General features: G+C 40.9%; 3 protein-coding genes across 5 annotated transcripts; all 3 read right to left on the bottom strand.

The window, feature by feature from the left end:
- Nucleotides 1-1,269: 1,269 nt before the first annotated feature.
- katnal1 (katanin p60 subunit A-like 1) lies at nt 1,270-8,678 on the bottom strand. Of its 2 annotated transcripts, none has more exons than XM_034885731.1 (11): nt 8,532-8,678; nt 7,810-7,983; nt 6,741-6,901; nt 5,947-6,112; nt 5,701-5,822; nt 5,488-5,593; nt 3,787-3,945; nt 3,541-3,667; nt 3,074-3,208; nt 2,300-2,421; nt 1,270-2,176 (listed from the first exon to the last, which is right to left on the bottom strand). In XM_034885731.1, exons 1-11 carry the CDS (start codon nt 8,535-8,537, stop codon nt 2,096-2,098), a joined length of 1,359 nt encoding a protein of 452 aa, XP_034741622.1. In that variant the 5' UTR covers nt 8,538-8,678; the 3' UTR covers nt 1,270-2,095. The 2 variants fall into 2 exon arrangements, with proteins under 2 accessions (XP_034741622.1, XP_034741623.1); XM_034885732.1 differs by having other exon boundaries at nt 1,270-2,198; nt 2,320-2,421.
- Nucleotides 8,679-9,492: 814 nt separating this feature from the next.
- zgc:101559 (uncharacterized protein LOC492776 homolog) lies at nt 9,493-12,115 on the bottom strand. Of its 2 annotated transcripts, none has more exons than XM_034885743.1 (2): nt 11,813-12,115; nt 9,493-10,459 (listed from the first exon to the last, which is right to left on the bottom strand). In XM_034885743.1, exons 1-2 carry the CDS (start codon nt 12,068-12,070, stop codon nt 10,019-10,021), a joined length of 699 nt encoding a protein of 232 aa, XP_034741634.1. In that variant the 5' UTR covers nt 12,071-12,115; the 3' UTR covers nt 9,493-10,018. The 2 variants fall into 2 exon arrangements, with proteins under 2 accessions (XP_034741634.1, XP_034741633.1); XM_034885742.1 differs by having other exon boundaries at nt 9,493-10,465; nt 11,813-12,114.
- A 2,961-nt stretch (nt 12,116-15,076) lies between these two features.
- Nucleotides 15,077-18,599, bottom strand: kbtbd7 (kelch repeat and BTB (POZ) domain containing 7). The gene is made up of 2 exons (XM_034885730.1): nt 15,540-18,599; nt 15,077-15,330 (listed from the first exon to the last, which is right to left on the bottom strand). Exon 1 carries the CDS (start codon nt 18,206-18,208, stop codon nt 16,337-16,339), a length of 1,872 nt encoding a protein of 623 aa, XP_034741621.1. The 5' UTR covers nt 18,209-18,599; the 3' UTR covers nt 15,077-15,330; nt 15,540-16,336.
- Between the last annotated feature and the right edge of the window lie 370 nt (nt 18,600-18,969).

Here is an 18,969-nt window from a genome sequence, read left to right as displayed (position 1 = left end):
GGTTAATAGTTTGAAAACCAGCACATAGAAAAGTGCTGGGTACAATTTTTCCTACATTTGAAAAGTAATAAGCAGGTGAAAAGCACTTCTGTTGACCTAGAAAGTGTTTGCGTGCTGAAGAAACAACAACAATAAAGCAACATAAGAGTGCATTGCACAAAATCTTAACAATGACATCCAATAGTAAAGGGCGCACACTGTATTCTGACAAAACGAGGAACAGCCTGTCAGGATGATACAACAGGCTGATGTACGCTGCGGTTTCGTTCATCTCAAAATATACACAAACTAATATACACATTGTTTTATACAATGTCACTTCTTAATGTTTTTGCTACACAGCTGCTAAAAGATCAGGAGCAAATCTCTAAATTACTTTATAGCCAAAGTACTGATCATACTGTCAAAAGTCTATTATTTTGCGGGCATCGAGTTTTTCTAGTATTGTAGCTCACATCACGGATTTAATATTTCAAAAACAATTATTGTGTTATTTGATAAAATAATCCCAGCTCAAAGTCAATTTACAAGCTTTTTACAAGCTTTTAACAGTGTCACATACTTTAGTCTAAATGGAGGTCCTTCAGTTGTTAGAGATGTAGTAATTATGACGTCATCCATAGCCCCTTTAAGATTTCTTGTTCACAGTACTTAGTTTGTGTGCTTTGAAAATGTAATTAACACGATAGTTAAGAACCTGACTCCCTTTTGGGTGATCATTTTATTACATTACATTACATAAAAAGGAACCATTAAGTAAAATTAAAGATTAAAAAGATTTTAGGCAAGAATTGACGGTATGCTTTAATACAAAATGCATGGGTCCAGCAGCCATGTTCTTTTAGCTTGCCTACATTTGTTTGTCTCAACTGAGCTAAATTTAAAAAACAAATATTAAAACCAACAAACAAAATACAAACACATAATAAGTCGCTACATAAAACACAAGACATTGTGGTTCTTCAAGTGTGTTCAGTCAGTAGTAAGTACATCCTGAAGGAAAAACATTAAAAGTGCTCTACATACCGTTCTTTAAGAGAAAGGGCCTCGTGCAAGAATCCAAAGTACAATCCGATTTGTTCTGTGGAACATACACCATCATCACCATCAATAGAGGTTTGACTGCAGGTTTTACTGGTCTTTATTGGCATGTCAGCCTAACAATTCAGTATTTGTTTGGAAAATTCTCTCACGGCGACATCTGCCTCAAGGTTTTTAGGCAGGACGCTTTCCCTGTGAACATCCTCTGTTGTTGCAGCTGTATTTAGATTTTATTATTACAGGTCTCTCAACACGACTTTGACTACTAAACTTGTTATGTTTTCGACTGCTGATTTCTGATAGCAGGATATGAAGCTCAGCAGTGTGAAAGTCTTCTTTTTAATCTTTTTTTTTCTCTCAATGAAACTTGCCCAGAATGGAGCAGAACAGGCACTCTTTTATAGCAATTTTGGGGGCATTGATTAACCAAAATGATCAAATCTCACATACACTAACCTACTCGTAAACAGTTGGCATTCATCAGTTTAAAACAGGTAATATACAAGCAGAGTTTGTTTGGTGGAGTGGATGGGCAACACTTGTTTAACAAACTAACATGCAATAAAACTGGAGTGCATTTCCTGGTCTACCTGTATTTATTAGGCTACTTTTTACATTAAAAGTTTGCTCTTTCTTTCTCAGGTCACCTAAGTCAGTCAACATCAGGGCAATTGATAGTCTCTACACGGACAATTGTGCCGAAGCAACGAGGGGCGAGTATGTGAAAGGGCAGGAGTGCTTTCTCAAAGGCACAAGTCTCAAAGTCTTCTGATGTGAACTTGAGCCCCTGTATAATCTTGATCCCTGATGTGCTGCCTGGTTCACACACTCAAGTTCACTCCACTCTGTGACACACACTGGCGAGTCCCTCATTGTCAAGGCTTTCATCATTTTCAAAGTCCTGGTCCCTGTGGGTCTAAACGGTACTGTTCTCTATACTGACCCAAACTCAGCCATCCAGGCTATGTATTTCTCCAGGTCGGCAGAAGAGACAGACTTTGAGATCTTCTTGAGTGTCAGGGTGAAGTCCTCCATGGTCACAGGCATCTGCAGTTCATCTTTGGACAGAGCTCGGATCTCCTCGGGGCTTAGGCCTTGGATTCGACGACGCATTGCCATCATGGATGCATCCCTGATATAAACATAAAGACAGAGACAAAGATGGGCAGGGGTGTTAAAAACACACTTATAAATAACACTGATCCCTAAAACAGTTTATTTTAAGTTAGAGTTGTACTCCTGTCAAAATGAATTGAGTCTGGCGTGTGTATCGGTGATCGGAGTAGCCTTCGATCTTCTCAGCAATGAAGTCCAGGTCCACATCATCAGCCAACTCCACCTCCTTCAGGTTGATCTTTAGAAGTTCTATGCGACCAATAGCTACACACACCAACACATACAAAAAACAGCATTGCTGCCTCGGTTATGCTATCAGCGGTGCCAGAGATTTTCTTTTGCTGGTGCTATGGGGTATTTGATGTTTCAGTGAGGGTGCTCTGAATTTTAAAGGTCCCTTTGACACACATGGCCTACACATGCACACACACGCGCAGATATGTACCCACCTCCTCCGCGCTGTAGCCTAAGCAAGAGGGAGAGATTGATTTATGTTCTATTATGCACAAACATTGTCGATACAACAGCACCATAAAACTCTGTTTAGGCCACCGAACGTATTTCAAATACTAGCCAAGTCAGTTTAGATATTGCGCTCTTCTTCTTCTTCTTCTGTGTAAATACCTTACTGCAGAAGTAATGCCAAAAGTTTAATGTGTGTTGCGCCCATTGGCCGAATGCAATCACCTGTGTTGGCTTTGTGTTTTTATTCTAAAATAATCGGTTTGTTTTATTAATGCATTTATTCATTTTTCATATATAAATTATTCTATTTACACAATAACACTTTTTTTTTAAATTTAAAAAACCACAACAATTTCTTAGGGGTGCTATGGAAATCCTAGGGATAGCTACAGCACCCCCAAGCCCCTTGCTAGCGCCACTCATAGGTCACCACAGTGGGTAAAGAGGTCACCTGTGGGCAGGGAAATGTAGATCCGCTTTTCTAGCCGTCGTCGTAACGCCTCGTCGATGTCCCAGGGGAAATTGGTGGCGGCAAGGACCATCACCATCCTAGAGGGGTCATCATTATCCAGAGCCCCTCCGACACCTGGGCACAAAACACACACAAACAACAACAACAACAACACAATTACATAAAATGTGCACATTACCAAATCATTCATATGACATGATCTCGGAATCTATCTAGGATACCTTACTGAAATCTTTTATTTCAATGATGGGCTTTCTACAGTTTTATTTTTTCCCCATTCTGTAACAAAGATTGTATCCCAAACAAGACTTTTGTCTTCCCCCTGGAGATGAATAAAGTGATTTGAATTTAACGGTCTGCTGTGTACAACTTATGCTTTTGATTGTATTTTTCTTTTTAAATTAAATACAAATAAAAAATCCTTGATTGCACTCTATTTCACTCACCATCCATCTGAACCAGAAGTTCGGATTTGACCCTGCGGCTAGCTTCGTGCTCATCAGATGTTCCTCTTCTGCCACAGATGGAGTCAATCTCGTCTATGAAGATGGTTGTTGGTGCATAAAAGCGCGCCTAAGCAAAGAAAATAGTTTAAGAGACTTTTTCTGTTGCAGATAACAAAAGGTTTTGAACTGTAGTTTGGTATTGTGAGGTTTTTGCTAAACAGACCAAATACATGTAGGCAATCGTACCATTTCAAACAGCAGACGAACAAGTTTTTCGGACTCTCCCCTGTATTTGGAGGTGAGGGTGGAGGAGGACACATTGAAGAAAGTAGTCCCACATTCTGTGGCCACAGCTTTGGCTAACATGGTCTTCCCTGTCCCGGGAGGGCCGACCATCAACACGCCCTGAAACAAAACGTTAAAACTTAGGACACACAGAATCACATATGGAAAGCACTTGGGGAGCTCACCTGGTAGAGCAGGCGCCCAAATGCAGAGGCTTTGAGTCCGACCTGCTGCCATTTGCTGCATGTCTGCCCCCTCTCTCTTCCTCCTTTCCTTTCTTAAATAGGCTGACTGACACAAATCTCTTCAGTGAAGAGAAGAGATATCTGACACTTCTCTATCTGATATGTGTCTGCTGCTATGGAGATTATATATACCACAAAAGGACCAGTGACAAAATCCATAACATTTTTATGCATTTGTACTCCCTGCTGCCCAAGAATCCATACGGGCTAATGTGTGTGTATATTTCCTGCGGGATGGGGCAGACAGATTTGTTATAAACTCTGATGCAGGCAGGATTGATCAGAATTTCAGCAGGAGCAGTTGGGATGGCTCATTCTCTAGTAAGCGTGGAGTGATAGTTAGAAATCCTGCAGTAGAGGGTTGACAAGACAAAACTTCAAAGACCTCAGTACTGAATGTCAAACAAATACCTTCAGCTTACCAGTTTGCAGATAAATCAATCATGAAGTTCATCTCGAATTAAACTAACTTATTAATCAGTCATTTTACTGCACTTTCAGTTCTAAAAAAGAGCTCTAACTAAGAAAAGAGGTAAATTGTGCATGCATATATCAGACCAAAGGAAAAGCACTGTGCTGCTGTAAAAAAGGTAAAGTATTGACCTTTACATGGCAGGCCTGAGGGGGAAGGAGCCTCACATGATGCAGTTCAACAGAGGCCGGTGTGAAGAGTCATGTAGATACTGAGAAGCAGCGTGACTGAGCGGGCCCATTAATGAAAGATTTTAGTGATGCAAATATATGTAAGCATTCATAAATTAATGTTGTGTTCAGATTTGAGCAAAAGAACAGCGGGCTTGTTGTTCCAGATTCAAACGTGGGTTAGGTTTGAGGGCATTGTGAGAGTTAAACCCTACAAGTTAGTTACACCGTCGAGTAAAGAATGGTCTTAAAAAGGTTTTAAAAAAAGTCTTTATTTTGTTATTGTTGTCACAGCAGAACGGTTAAAAACGCATTCAATGTTTACACCTCTAGCACGATGTCTGGGAAAGACTACATTCCTCTCCATTAATGACGGAACGACATGCACATTTGGTATTGTGATGTCCAGTTACTGTTAAATGGATTAGACAAGGGCACAAATGTGTTTTTATGTTGCATTCACCTGATCAGCAATGATCGCTGAATAATTAGTAAGGTAACGAACGCTATTAGCTAGTTACCATGTGGTTACATACATTACTTTTCCTTTTTAATTAAACAATTTCTTGTAGATGTCTTATTTTCGTTTTGTTTTGTGTTTTAAAAAGACTGTTCTTTGTATTTTTTGCAGTGTTGCCATAAGTGTTGACACTCTTTGTATTTAACTTTCTTTTCAGCTGGTGCAAGAGGCCGCAAGACTGTAAAGAGTGTGAGAGAGTGTGTGTGTGTGTGTGTGTGTGTGTATGTGTGTGTGTGTGTGTGTGTGTGTGTGTACCTTCCAGGGGCGACGAATGCCCTTAAAGAAGTCAGGCATCCACATGGGTAATACCACCGCTTCTCTCAGCAGCTTCTTAGCATCTTCCAGATCAGCGATGTCGTCCCTACAGTTCATGCAGAGAACTCAGTCAGCAGTGCTAACTAAAGAAACTTCCCGACAGCGAAACATATAAAAGAGGAGGTATGTGAGAATCCGTGTATGCTACCATACCAGTGCACATTAGGGTTGCGGGACACAATATCTCTCTCCAGTGAGTCCACGAGGTCGCTGTCATACCCCTTGCCATCAAACTTCCTCTGCTCTACATCTCCTTCTGAAGACCCTTTCTTCCCCTGATAAAAAAAGAGAAAGAAAACGGATGAGTAAATCCAAAAACAGGTATTTTTCAAAGTGAGACTCTTTTCTTAAGGAGCTCACATATTCATCTTTCAGTCCACTTAACTGCAGTGGTCTAACCTTATCGTCTTTGGGCTTTGTGCCTCGGGCGTCTCTCAAACCCGGTCGGTCTGGTTTAGGGTTTAGACCACGGCCTCCTGGCCCTGCCCCTTGATGCTGCAGACCAGGGGACTCTTTCCTATGCTGCCTTGCCGCACTATTGGGGCGCTTCACTGCAACTAGATTCCTAAAGAGACACACAGGAATAAAACTATTCACAAAATATGTATTTTGTTTTACAGTCTTTCTGGGTAGTATCGATAACAATCAGTCCTGCAAAAAAAGTGAAGAAGTCCCCTGGACCAGTGCCTAAGCAGGTGGCTGAAATAGAAAGTACCCACACTCTGCAGTCTTGTTCCCTTGTTATTTCACTCCACATATTATTCATTGTTTTAGCTATCAGTACATATTATATTATTATATATAAATTTAATGGACGTGCTTCCTGGAGATTGATTGAAATCACTCCCAGAGATTAGGTACGTATTTTAAAACTTGTGAGTTTGGAGTACAGACAGGCTGGTCGATTTCAAAATATAACCAAATCTCTTTAAGAAGTACACAGTATGTATTTCTTTACACTAATACCTCAGCAAATTTTTGTTTTTGAAAGCAAACATTAAAAACCTACTGTATATGTTTCAACTGATAGTAGTTGAAAAAGGATTCATGGAATTATATTTTGTTGTGGCGGACCACACATACAAGGTCAATGAAACAATGCAAGCCGGAGATAAGCAGAGACACACACACACACACACACACACACACACACACACACACACACACACACACACACACACACACACACACACCTGTGTTCTGCAGGGGTAGGAGGGGGCCATACTGCTGGATCCTCAGGTCTCTCCTCAGATTGAGGGGCAAGAATGTCAACTGGCCTCTCTAACTTAAAGCTTTCGAGCGTTCCCATGATGCCTTTCACCTGCTCATACTCCTCAGTCAGTTCCTGCCTGACCTGGTCACAGACAGAAGAAAGACAGTATTGTATCAGCATTGCATCACAGGACATCCTACTGAAAAATACAGCAGTTGATATGGATGTCTGTAAAACAACACAGGGTTCAGAGTAAAGGTTTAATCCTCGAGAAGGGCTATATGTCTTACAGACAAGAGTCAATGAATGAACAATTAAAAAAAAACAATTAAGCAATTAATAAAAAAATTAATCTACATCAACAGCATCTACTGAAGCCACCCAGTTACATCCACAGCTACGGACAGGTCAAATGAGATTTTGCACAAAAGTCAATAGCTGATGGAATAAAATACGTTATATATGTTAGTGCTACCAATGGACTGTCTGTGGTGCCAGAATGGTTTTCAAATAATTTAAAATGAAAAACCTTTTATCAAGGTTATGGTCATCTTTTTCAACCCTTTTGTGAATTTCCCCCAATGATTTTTACTTTTTCATTGTTTGTCAACTTTTTCTGAGCCTTTTAAAATTTTCGTGGGATTTTCCCCCAAATTTTTAGAGCTTTTTTTTTTTTTAAACGTTTGTCACTTTGTTCAACATTTGTTCAAATTTTTGTCACTTTTTACATTTTTCTCTCTTTTTAAAAAAAAATGATTTAACCAATTGTTGTAGTTTACCAATTTTGATTGTGAGCAGCGTTGTTGGGAACCATCCACGTTACTTTTTTGGGAAAATTTGATTTTAAAGAAACACATACATTTCTCATATAAAAACTTTTGGGAAAGGGGTCAAATTTGACATGAAGTTTGTCTTAATTAACGGTTAATGTACATTGTCCTAATCAAATAAATAAATCTACTGAGCGGCAATCAGAGCACAGGCTGCTCTGTATTGATTGTTACATGACTGTTGTAATTTGGCATGCCCAGGGATTTTTAGGTACTCACCTGTTGCCATTTGACTTTAATTGCAGGGTCTCTGAGGGACTGACAGTGCTTGTGGATCTGCTGAATGACGCCCTGGTAGTACACAATGGAGGAGTCATAGTTCCCCAGCAAAGCATACTCACGACCCTTCTTGGCGTTATCACATATCTCTGCCAAATTCATGCTGAATAATAACTATGTGGTGAGAGGGAAAAGAAAAATGTAGCTAAGTTAAGTACTTCGTAAGAGAATTCAAATCAGTGCTTTGGCTAGTTCGAACATTTTAAGTTACTTCAAGCCCACATTTTCAGCTTGGTGTTGTCTAAATCCTGACGTTACTTTGACGTAATGCTGCGCCTCTAAACTCTAGATAAGATATAAGATATGATAATACTGCTAGACACCGGGCAAAGCATGCCTTTTAAGCTAACGTTAGCTGCTGTACCAGACTGTGATTTTAAATACATTGTTTTTAAATCGTAAACGGTTAAATCAAGCCACTATTCAAATTCTTCATTTCTGGTCTAGCTAGGTGCACCCTGTCATCTTGCCGACGTTAGCTTTTGCTAGCTTGCTGCTAGGCCACATACAGAAAACAAAACGAATCTGTGGCAACAAATACCGTAAACGCCACTTAATCCTCCTCTCAGTAACGTTAGCTTTGTGTTGAACATGCATGTGTTCAAAAATAAACTACATTTTATTCTTCGACTACACTTCGAACATGGAAATAATTCTCATACCTGCATGAAAAGCACTTGTTTGTGTTGTATTTTTGAATTTTAGGTCCAGTGTTGAGGAAAGTGTTACCATGGCCGCAGATAGACGCCGTGTAAAGAATACAGGCGGCTCGATTACTGTGCTGCATTCACGGACTGCAAGTTGTTAAATATGGCAACCGTTTTAAATGATCTTGGACATCAAATAGAGTCGTTGGAAAGATGACATTACTCCAGCTAAATCTTGTTATCAATTTTGTTTTATTGACGCGGTTGAACATTCTCGTTTCGGAAATTGCATATTTCACAATAAATAAAAGTTGGCGACACATAGATTGAACGATAATTTACAGGACTTCTTGAACATATCATCCAAGCTATAGCTATGCAAACGTTGGCCACTAGGCGACGCTAAAATCCAGTCAAACATAGCGATGAAGGTTGAGGAGAAACATTCTCGTCACATGGGATTCCTTTTAATAGGCGTTTTGGAACTTTCACTCACATTGCATGATCTTTATAAGCAGATGGAGTAAGCCTGGTTATAATTGAATTGCAGATATTCAAATATCTGTTTTTCTTAACGCTTCTTGGATGTGTTCAGAAAAAAAAAAGTTTTTCACCAACCAACCAAAATGTTTATTTATCCTTCATTGTTTGTGTGTGCATGTGTGTGTCTAATCATAAACAACACACCAGAAACTTGCATTCATTTGCAGATTCACATATTCACAAATATCTGAAAAGTATTTGCATTATTCTACACAAAGTCAGTTGTGATTTTATTTCATGCCATTAAACCTTATGTTACAGCATAACATTTTTCAAAGACAGCTGAGAATGTGTTAACTCATGCTTTTCAAGTGAACTATGAAGATTTGCATTGCGTCCCAAAAGACAGCTACATTTTGTCATTGGTGAACTCTCTCCAAAGTGCTGTGTAGGTGAATGAGTGGACATAAAGCTGATTCTTTTCATATTTATATCTGAGAAATACACATTCAGCAAAAGCCCCAAAACCCATGCTGCATTTTAATTTTTAAGAATTCAAATATCACTGTGAAACAAAGAAAACAATTGCACATTTTTTTTCAGTTTCAATTTACCTTATTGGTCCTTTTACTGTCTGCATTAAATACTGTAGATACAGTAAGTGGTGTGCGATACACAGCTGAGTGCATATCATTTGTCTACAGTTAGATGCACTCTGCAAGGCTCTGTTCTTTGACCCAAAGTGATTTAATGTGTAGTTTGAACTACAAATGTTTGGCATACCTCCATTTCCATTCATGCATTTCATTGAAATGTTGATTTAATATTGTGAAAATGTATAGGAAAAGTGTAAAACCATAGTAAGTTTCTTCATTTTCTTTCTCATGATCATAAGAGGCTTTTCTGAATTCAGTCTCAGCATTAGCAGGAAATGCGGATTCACTCAGCACCATTATTGATCCTAAAGGCTGTAATGACCTACACACTCTTGAGTACATCCATACAGGATGGAGGTGATATCAGCATTGGCAAGTTGCTGCTTCCTGCTCTCTCTGGTTCCACAGCTGACTGACACTGCTCTCACTTGGCTGCTTCAGTCTCAGGGGTTTGTGGCTCTTCAGTCTATAAGCCAAAGTTAGAAAGATGGCATCAACATGTTCCTTCTCAGCAGGTTCTTTGGCTGAAGTCTCAAACAGTGGGAAGTTGTAGCTGTCGGCAAGACACTGGGCAGCCGTGGTGGGTACCTCCCGGCGGTCCCTCAGGTCGCACTTGTTTCCCACCATGATGCGGGGCACAAGGGGTCCCACACAGTGTCTGCTGCACTCTTCAATCCATTCGGGTATGCTCTCAAAGGAGGAGAGACTGGTCACGTCATACACAAAGATGACGGCATGGACGCTGCGGTAGTAGTGCTCCACCATGCTCTTCCTGAAACGCTCCTGACCTGCCGTGTCCCAGATCTGCAACTGGCACAGCAGAAACAAATCATTTGATGTGACTAAATAATATTTAAAGGTTAGTGCAATTCTATATTTTTATTATTGTCAAGCAATCCCAAGAAAATACTACAACACACTGTTAGTCTGTCTCTCAATACTTTCTTTGTGACTTCCCTTCTCTGTCTTTGTCACTCAACAACTGGTCAGAGATATATAGACTCATTTTTGAAAAAGGCTCAAATAATATCCTAAGCTGGGCACTGTAGTTTTGAGCAAATACTACAAAAGCAGAAGTAAATAGTGCAGTTGTTGGGTCTAGTTTTGAAAACTAATTTTACAAAAGGTGGTACATTACTAGGTGGGAATGACTCAAATAAGCTACTGTGTGTAGTAGTGCTAATGTGGAACATTGGTGTGTTTTCATTACACAGTTTTTTGACAACACAGAGGAATAAGCCATACACAGAAAACACTTAGTTAGTAGGACCAGTTCCTTCTTTGTTTTAGTCTTTTCATGGCATTTGTTGACAATGAGAGAATATAGAATATGATCTGTCATAAACTAGTTCAAAGGTTGTGACAAGAGGGTGGCAATGAATGTTTTATTTGAAAAACTGGGGCGTCTCTGAAAGAGATTGGCTGTGTCACAGTTGGAAAAGCACATGTGTAAATAATTAAATTAATGTTTCAGGGCACTGGCATTGTTCATGCTGGCTCATTGTCACACAATCATCATGTCTTATAGGACACGAATAGACAGAGCCCCTAGTTAACGTTATTAGGAACACTTGTGCTTTTCCTGCCATGACAAGTCTAAAAATGTCTGCTGTGACAAAGGCCTATTGGGAAAGCAGGTATATCTTAAATAGGTAACCTTGTGGTAATGACCCTTAACTGTGCCAGCAGGCTCCTGAAAAGGGGGGGGGGATTCTGCAGGTAGGGAGAGGACATTACACATCAGCCTTATACTTTATAGTATAGAAAAATAAGGGAATATGTTGGAAAAAGCTTCATCTGGCTGGAAAATTAAAAGATTAAATCTAATTTGTAGGTGTTGCCAAAAAGTCCAAAGAGATGTAGACTTTAGCTATATATATTTATATTCGTAAAGTGTAATGACGTGATCTATGAGTGCTTATCTACTTTATTAGAACATTGTAGGCGACCAGCTGTCCATTTTAAAGAGGTAACGTTAGGCCAGTGTTTTGTAGTGGTGCCATACCCATGCACAGCCTTTGAATGTCTGAAAACTGACTCCAGGTCAGGTTGTGTCCATTCATGAACCGTAGATCAGGCAGATCCGTTAATCTTACCGGAAATTAAGGTGTGTGTTTATGTGCGTGTGTGTAGGTGTTTGTTTGTGGGTCCTCTCACCTTGATAGTCTCCCCATCAAGCTCCAGCGTCCTCTCTCTGAAATCGACCCCGATCGTTGCCTCCGGGTTTTTCAGGAACGTGCCCCCGCAGAATCTGTAAGTCAAACACGTCTTTCCCACATTCGAATCTCCTATGACTATTATCTTAAAAATCGGAGCTTGTACAGTCTCATAATTGGGGTGCGAAGACCGCTCTAAGGTGTCATTTTGACCGAAAACGGTGTCAAATTCGTCCTCAGGTTTGTTTTCTGTTGCCATCGCTCATCTTCTCGCGATCTGGATGTGAACGGCACTGAAACATCGCGAGATTGCGATAAACCAATCTGTCAATTTTCTATTTTATTGAGCATACCCGTCGTTTCCACCCTCTCTTTAACTGTCTATGTTTCCACCCCTCTTTTCCAAAACTATGAAAAAGTGACAGGTTCTTAAAAGAATATAGCTATCCAACAAATGTATTGCTTTCTTCTGTTTTTGCCTTCTGCTAGTTTTTATTTAATTAATTTCATATTTAATTGTAATATGTATTTATTTCATAGAATTATTTTTATTTATTGTAAATTGATGAAGTTTTATTTTCTTGTGGGCCATTTACATGACAAGCTACACAGAAAATGGCAACTTTTGAAGACAATTTGGGTCGTGCTATAAGGCAGGACTTCTTGGTTCTTTCAGGGAATGATTGTAAAGATTTAAAAAGAATGTCTACAGCATTTACTACCTAACTAGCATCTAACTGAAACGATGGGCAGGGGATGTGGACAGAGTACAAACGGTGATATACTGGTAAGAGTAAGTTATGTTGAGCTATGTATAAAGTCATTTTAAATACTGTTATTGTATTTTTTAACAGTTAACTTCCTTTATGATTAATATTTTTTATTTTATTTATTATTATATGGGGTGTTTCCATTAGCAGGGTGCAAATGTTCCACCAAAACAAGTTCCTTCCCAAGACTAGTTCACAGAGCCACCGTCACTGAAGATGATTAGATGGTTGCGATTAGTTTAATGGAATGCAAACAACCCACAGCGTTTTTTTTCTCCTATTCTAGAATGCATCTGTGGTGTAGCCAGACGGTCTAAGTGCCAGTCTCTCCTCTGTAGCGCTCTTGTGCTGGCCGCGCCTGACCTTGCTCAACCTTTCTAGTTTGAGGTGGATGCTAGTGCCACTGGAGCTGGTGCTGTGACGGTGAGGGGGATGTGTGTTTCCCTGTTTGTTTCTTATCCACCAAGTTCAAACGTCATCAGCTGAACTACTCCACCATTGAGAAACAGGCTCTTTGCCCCACAGCACTTTGACGTGTGTGTAGGATGCAGTTCACTCACAGTCACTGTCTACGCTGACCATAACCGACTTTTTGGCCCAGATGTACAACAGCAATCAGCGCTTGATGCGCTGGGGACTCCAGGCTCAGGGTTACAACATCTGCATCAAACACAAAAGGGAGCCGACAGCTGTGTGTCACTGTCCTGTTGACGAGACTAGTTTTGGGGGACTTGAGTGAGTTTCTGCTTGTTCAGGAGGATCAGTGAGGGTACTGATGAACTGATGGTGAACTTTTTTGTGTGATTTGTGATGATGCTCCATGGGCGTGTAAAGAGAGGAAGGGGTTCCCTCTTATGGGTGGGGGTGTCTCGTGCCATGTTGTATTATGTGTATTGTCTGCCGGTGTGTGTGGTTCTCTGCAGGTGTGTGCTGCTGCTGATAGGCCAGCAGCTGAGGCTGATCAGCTGATCAGTGCTTGGCAGCATGGCTGTGGGCAGAGGAGGCTTCTGTGGAAGCCAGCATAGAGAGGTGCTGGGACCTGCTCTGAGACAAACTTGTGCTACCTGTGCCTATTTTTGTCTTCTTTTTGAAGATTTTTTGAAGTCGCATCGGGTTGTGTTGCACAATAAAATGTGCCATTTGTTTTCTGTCCCGAGTTTATTATTTTTAAACTGTGTGTGTCCTCCTCTCCTAGACTACTTTGGGTCGTAACAGTTACACTAACTTGTTGAATAAAGTTTTGGGGGAAATAAATACACAAACAAATGCTCTTCTGCATCAGACACACGTTTATTTGACACATTCAACAAAATGGCTATATAAATCAGACCAACTAGTGGAAACTAATACAGCCTCAAGCAACAGTCCTGTAATCAATGCTACCTTCATGAAAGATATTCTCAGTGTTAGAAGGTTTTGGAGGCTGTAGCTTGTGGTATTGCATTTGCTTTTTTGTACTGGGAGGTATTTGTCTACAGCATTTATATCAATGAGAGTAGACCATTCTGGGTTCAAAGCTAATAAACTGGTAACAGTGTATGGGGTGGCTGGAGAGGAGATGGATTTGCAACAATTTCACTAAATGTAGACAGAATGACCTCAAATTACAACAACTCATCAGGACCAAACAATATCCAAAACTAGGGCTGAACAATATGGTGTGTTTTGTATTGTCATCGCAATATCAACTTGCACAATATACATTGCAAAAGGCTGCAACATATTGCAATAGTGTCAGTTGAAAGAAAATATCTGTGAAAAAATGCACTTTAATATGTAACTGTCAAGTTTTTGGCAGTGCCTTTTAAATTCAATATGTTAAATTTATCCATAAAAAAACATAAAAGGATTTCCTTTTGTTTTAAATTCAACAAGCAATTCGCTAGTAATATTGTTATCACGCTATTCATTATCTCATATTTTCTCCATATTGTGCAGCCCGATTCAAAACATTGTAAAACATTTTGATTTGTGATTGTAACAAATGTTAAATAAAATCATAGATAAGAAAACACATACAGTAACGCTTTACAATAGTTTCAAATAAAATTTCATAAAACGTATACATTTCATCAAAATCAATCAATTTTACTGCATCTCCGAAAAAAGTGTATCATGGCTTACAGGCTTTCGCTGAAGCCTAAACCTGAGTAAGCATACAGTACATTGGCTTCTACATTTCAGACATGAGGCACTTCCGCTGCCTGATGTCCCAAAAGTCAGTCATGATTTGACACCAATCATAAGCAGGTGTGCTTATTTATTCAAAGCTACATACAAGTTATATTTCTGTTTTTGTTGTCTCTTATACAACAAAAAACCAGGGGAACTAAAAGGAGGCCCTTTGCCAATTTAAGACACCAAAGCCAATTTACCAGTCACGGGGAGTAATATTTAGCCTGTGTAAACAGTTACTTGTAGTGTTTAAAATGAAACATTATTAAGTATAAAGAAATGAGCAATTTGCAATGTGGCAGTTGTCCCCAAACATGTTCGCCATTCAGCCCTTAAGAAACTGAAGAAAGTAGCTAACAGAGGTGTTACACACAAAAAAAGACACTCTTGCTATATGGACAGTGAATTCAAGAGCAAGATATTTGACTTTTGTATTTGAGTGATGTGTTTTCTTTATGCCTTGGCAGCATCAGAGCACTAATGGCTGGACCGACCTTCCAGCCAGCAATTAGTTATCTCATTAGTAACACCTGTGTTTGACCAGTTAGAATGTCACTGCTATGAAAAGGTAAACCTGTGGCCGGTTTAGCTCAGTTGGTACGGCGTGCCCACATGTACTCCTCGACGCAGCGGCCCGCAGGTTTAACTCTGACCCGCGGCCCTTTGCTGCATGTCATCCCCCCCCTCTCTCTCTCCCCTTTCATGTCTTCATCTGTCACATGAAATAAAGGCCTAAGAATGCCCCCAAAAAAATTCTTAAAAAAAAAAAAAAAAGAGGTAAACTTAAGATTTTTTTTTTCTGGTCTTGTGCATCTACCCTGCAAAGTCTCAGTTTGGAAACATCAAAATACCAGGATATGGAGGAACAGCCTCTGCTGCTTCAGTTTTTTGATAAACTGTGTCTTGCCAGTTCCCCCAATTTTAAATATATAAAAAAAAAAAAAAAAAGGTGTAATAATATTATTCTGGAGTAAGCTTCATTTAGTTGCCCTTAAAGCTAAAGTATGACTTTAAAGTACGAAATTGTTGTTGAACAGCTATATTTCTATCATGTATTTGTCTTGCTATTGTGTAAACAAGACTCTACATCTTACTGTCCTTCATGCTGGCAGCACATTAAGGAAATTAAGCAGCAAAGCCCTTATATTTTGGCATTTCTTTTTTTAAGATTATTTTTGAGGATTTTGACTTTATTACAGTGAAGGTGGATAGAAATGAAAGGGAGAGAGAGATGGGGGGATGACACGCATCAAAGAGCCGCATGTCGGACTGGAACCCGGGCCGCTGCAGGACTCAGCCAACGTGGGGCGAACCCGCTTACTGGGAGAGCTAGAGTCCACCCGATATTTTGGCATTTCTGAAACCAACTCTGCTTAGTTTCTTCTCTTCTTCAGTAAATTAGCCACTCTGGTGAAAAGAAAGACATCCATGTAAATTTTTGATGGGCTTGTGCTTCCGCTGTATGTGGCTGGCTTAAATACTAAAAGGAACTGGGATCTCTCCTGACACAGAAACACATACTAAACATCCACTCAATTATAAATAAGTTAAATCTTTCTTTGACACAGTAACACATTTCACTACCAGTTCTCGTCTGAGAAAGAGCTAGAGCTGCCCGAGTCAGAGTCTGCGTCTGTCAACCCATCAAAGTCCCAGTCGGCGCTGGAGCCACTGTCGTCGTCCTCCTCTGTAGAGAAACTATGAGCAGAGCCAAGGCGTGCCGGGTACACGCGTGTTGAAACACACACGGGCCCCAGGGTGGACACATACACTGCCATGATGTTCTTCCATGTGTCCCTCGCTGGGTCGTATTCATGGATGAGGACCCTGTTTTTGTTGTGCTGCAATAATGTCTGAGTGAGGAGGAGCAGCTTGTTGTTGTGCTGGATCACCTGGTAATTTAAAGCACGGCTGTCAATGGGAATGTCACCCAACCTTTTCCACTCCCCCCTGGTGGGGCTGTAGGCTTTCACCACAGGGATGTCACACACACAGATGATCTGGTCCTGATACACGCAGGCCTTGTGAAGCTTGTCCCTTCTCAGTGACCCACAGTGGCGCCAGCGGTTCCTCTTGGGATCATAGCAAAGCATTCTCCTTTTGTTCACCACATACAGGTGGTCATTTAGTGCCACCACCTGCATTTTACCCAAAGAATGAGGCAAAGGAGCAACAAATGTCCACTGGTTCCTCTGGACACTGTAACACTCCACCTCCTTGAGTCTGGCATCGGTCACTGGATTTCTTCCCCCCAAAAGGTACACATGACCGTTGAGGTATCCCATCCCAGAGTGTATCCTCCCCAGTGGTCTCTCTGCCAACTCCTGCCAGTTGTTGAGCACAGGGTTGTACAGCCAGAAGTGTTTAGAAAGGTGGGACGCTAGGTATAAGTTGTTTTCAGGTGTGGCACAAGCGATCAAAGACTCCATGGTGGACCGTTTGTAATCCTGACTGCTGAGGTCTTCTAAAGGAGGAGCCATGAAATACAGGTCCTCTGAGTAAGGGTCACAGCACATTATGTTGTCATTGGGTAAGCCGAAGAAGAGGATCATTTCTTTTGCACTTACACCTATTCGGTGTTTTGGTATGTCCAGAGTTGCAGACATTCCACAGCCATCCTCTGCGGACCTGTTGAAAAAAGATGCAAAGTACTTCTCAATTAAAGGCCTTGCCATAAGGCCCTCCAGGTAACACTTGTCCTTCTCTGTAAACAAGTTCCAGCGTACACACTTCAGCGCCTGTAGCGCATCCTCCCTTTTATGTGGTGCATTCACCTCTATCCACTGCAAAGCAGCTGAGCATACCTTCCTTTCACAGTCCACATCCAGAGTGTCCAGAGACAACATCTCCTTCAGCTGCATCAAATCCAGCTCACAAAGCTCCCCTCCAATACACACCTGACTGAAGTTCCTGGCTATAAAAGCTTGAGCATTCTCCTTCAATTCAGGGTTGTCATATGTGTCTGCAAATTTCAGTATTCCCACACAGTTTGAGAGGTCCAGCCTCCTTGTCATGAAACTGGAGCAAGCTTTCCTGATGTACTCAAGCTGGAGCATATTGGCCGCAGCGTACAGCCTCTGGACGTTGCTCTCCGTGATGGTCACCCTGCCAGTGTAACAATAGTCGATGATAACAGACATGGACTCAAAGTCCACCCCGCGGATGACCACTCTCTGCTGCATGCTCTCAGTTAACCCCCCGGTGAACATGCTTTTGAAGTAAGGGCTGGCCGCGGCGAGGACGTTGCGACTACACAGGAAAAGTTGGTCAATGTCGCCTCTGGCTGACTCCCCGCTGTGCTCCAGTGACTCCTCTTCCCACTCGACTCCGATAGTTACGTCCCCGAGCAGCCGGCAGTCATACAGTAATTTCAACTCGTCCATCAAACCCCGAGCGTGATTCACGTCCTCCAACACCTCGGGACCGCTGAAGCAACTCAGCGCCGAAGCCATTGCTGCAAACTCAGTGAGCAATTTGGTATTTTAGGTCGGCGAGGGTGTCAATGAACCCGCTGTCACGCGGCTGGCATGGTCAATAACGCAAAAGGCTCTGTGCGCTGATAATGACACATCCGTTTATATAAAAGAAAATACAAACATATGCTGTGAAAAATAACGTTGCGTTACGTTACCAGCTTAACGGTCGGCCGTGTGTCTCAAAGCCAACAGTTCTCGGCCTCCAACTGATCATAATGTCGCGGTTATATCCGCATATTATACCCCGATAGTCGCTGTGAGAGTAGGGTACATTTTTCTTATTTTTTTTCTGATCAATGCTGAGTTTGCTGACATCTGTTTTGAGTATCACTGCTCCGTTAAAATGTCAAACGGTTCTCTTAATACATCCATGTTCGGGGGTTTGAACTAAATTTTCCGGGAGAAAATGCCAAAATAAAACCTCGTTTGATAGCTAAGTGTTGAACATATTTTCTTTGTTTTTACTCCATATACAATTCTGTATGATGCCGGATGATTCTGATATCAAAAGTCACGTTTACCACCTGTCAGTACATAACTTAGTATTTTAACCCAAAGTGGAAAATGTGAAATCTCTTACTTTGAAGGCAATCTTATCTAGCTTCCGCTCTGGCTCACACAACCTTGCTAGGAAAGGCTTCACTTCTCTGATTGGTTTGTGTCAATTGGGTCAAGTTATGTTTGATTGATCGGGATTGATTCCTATAATTGATTCGGATTGATTCCATTATACATTC

The sequence above is a fragment of the Etheostoma cragini genome, chromosome 11 (assembly GCF_013103735.1).
Source record: "Etheostoma cragini isolate CJK2018 chromosome 11, CSU_Ecrag_1.0, whole genome shotgun sequence".
In the NCBI taxonomy this organism is placed as follows: domain Eukaryota; kingdom Metazoa; phylum Chordata; class Actinopteri; order Perciformes; family Percidae; genus Etheostoma; species Etheostoma cragini.
This window is presented reverse-complemented; position numbering and strand designations above follow the sequence as displayed.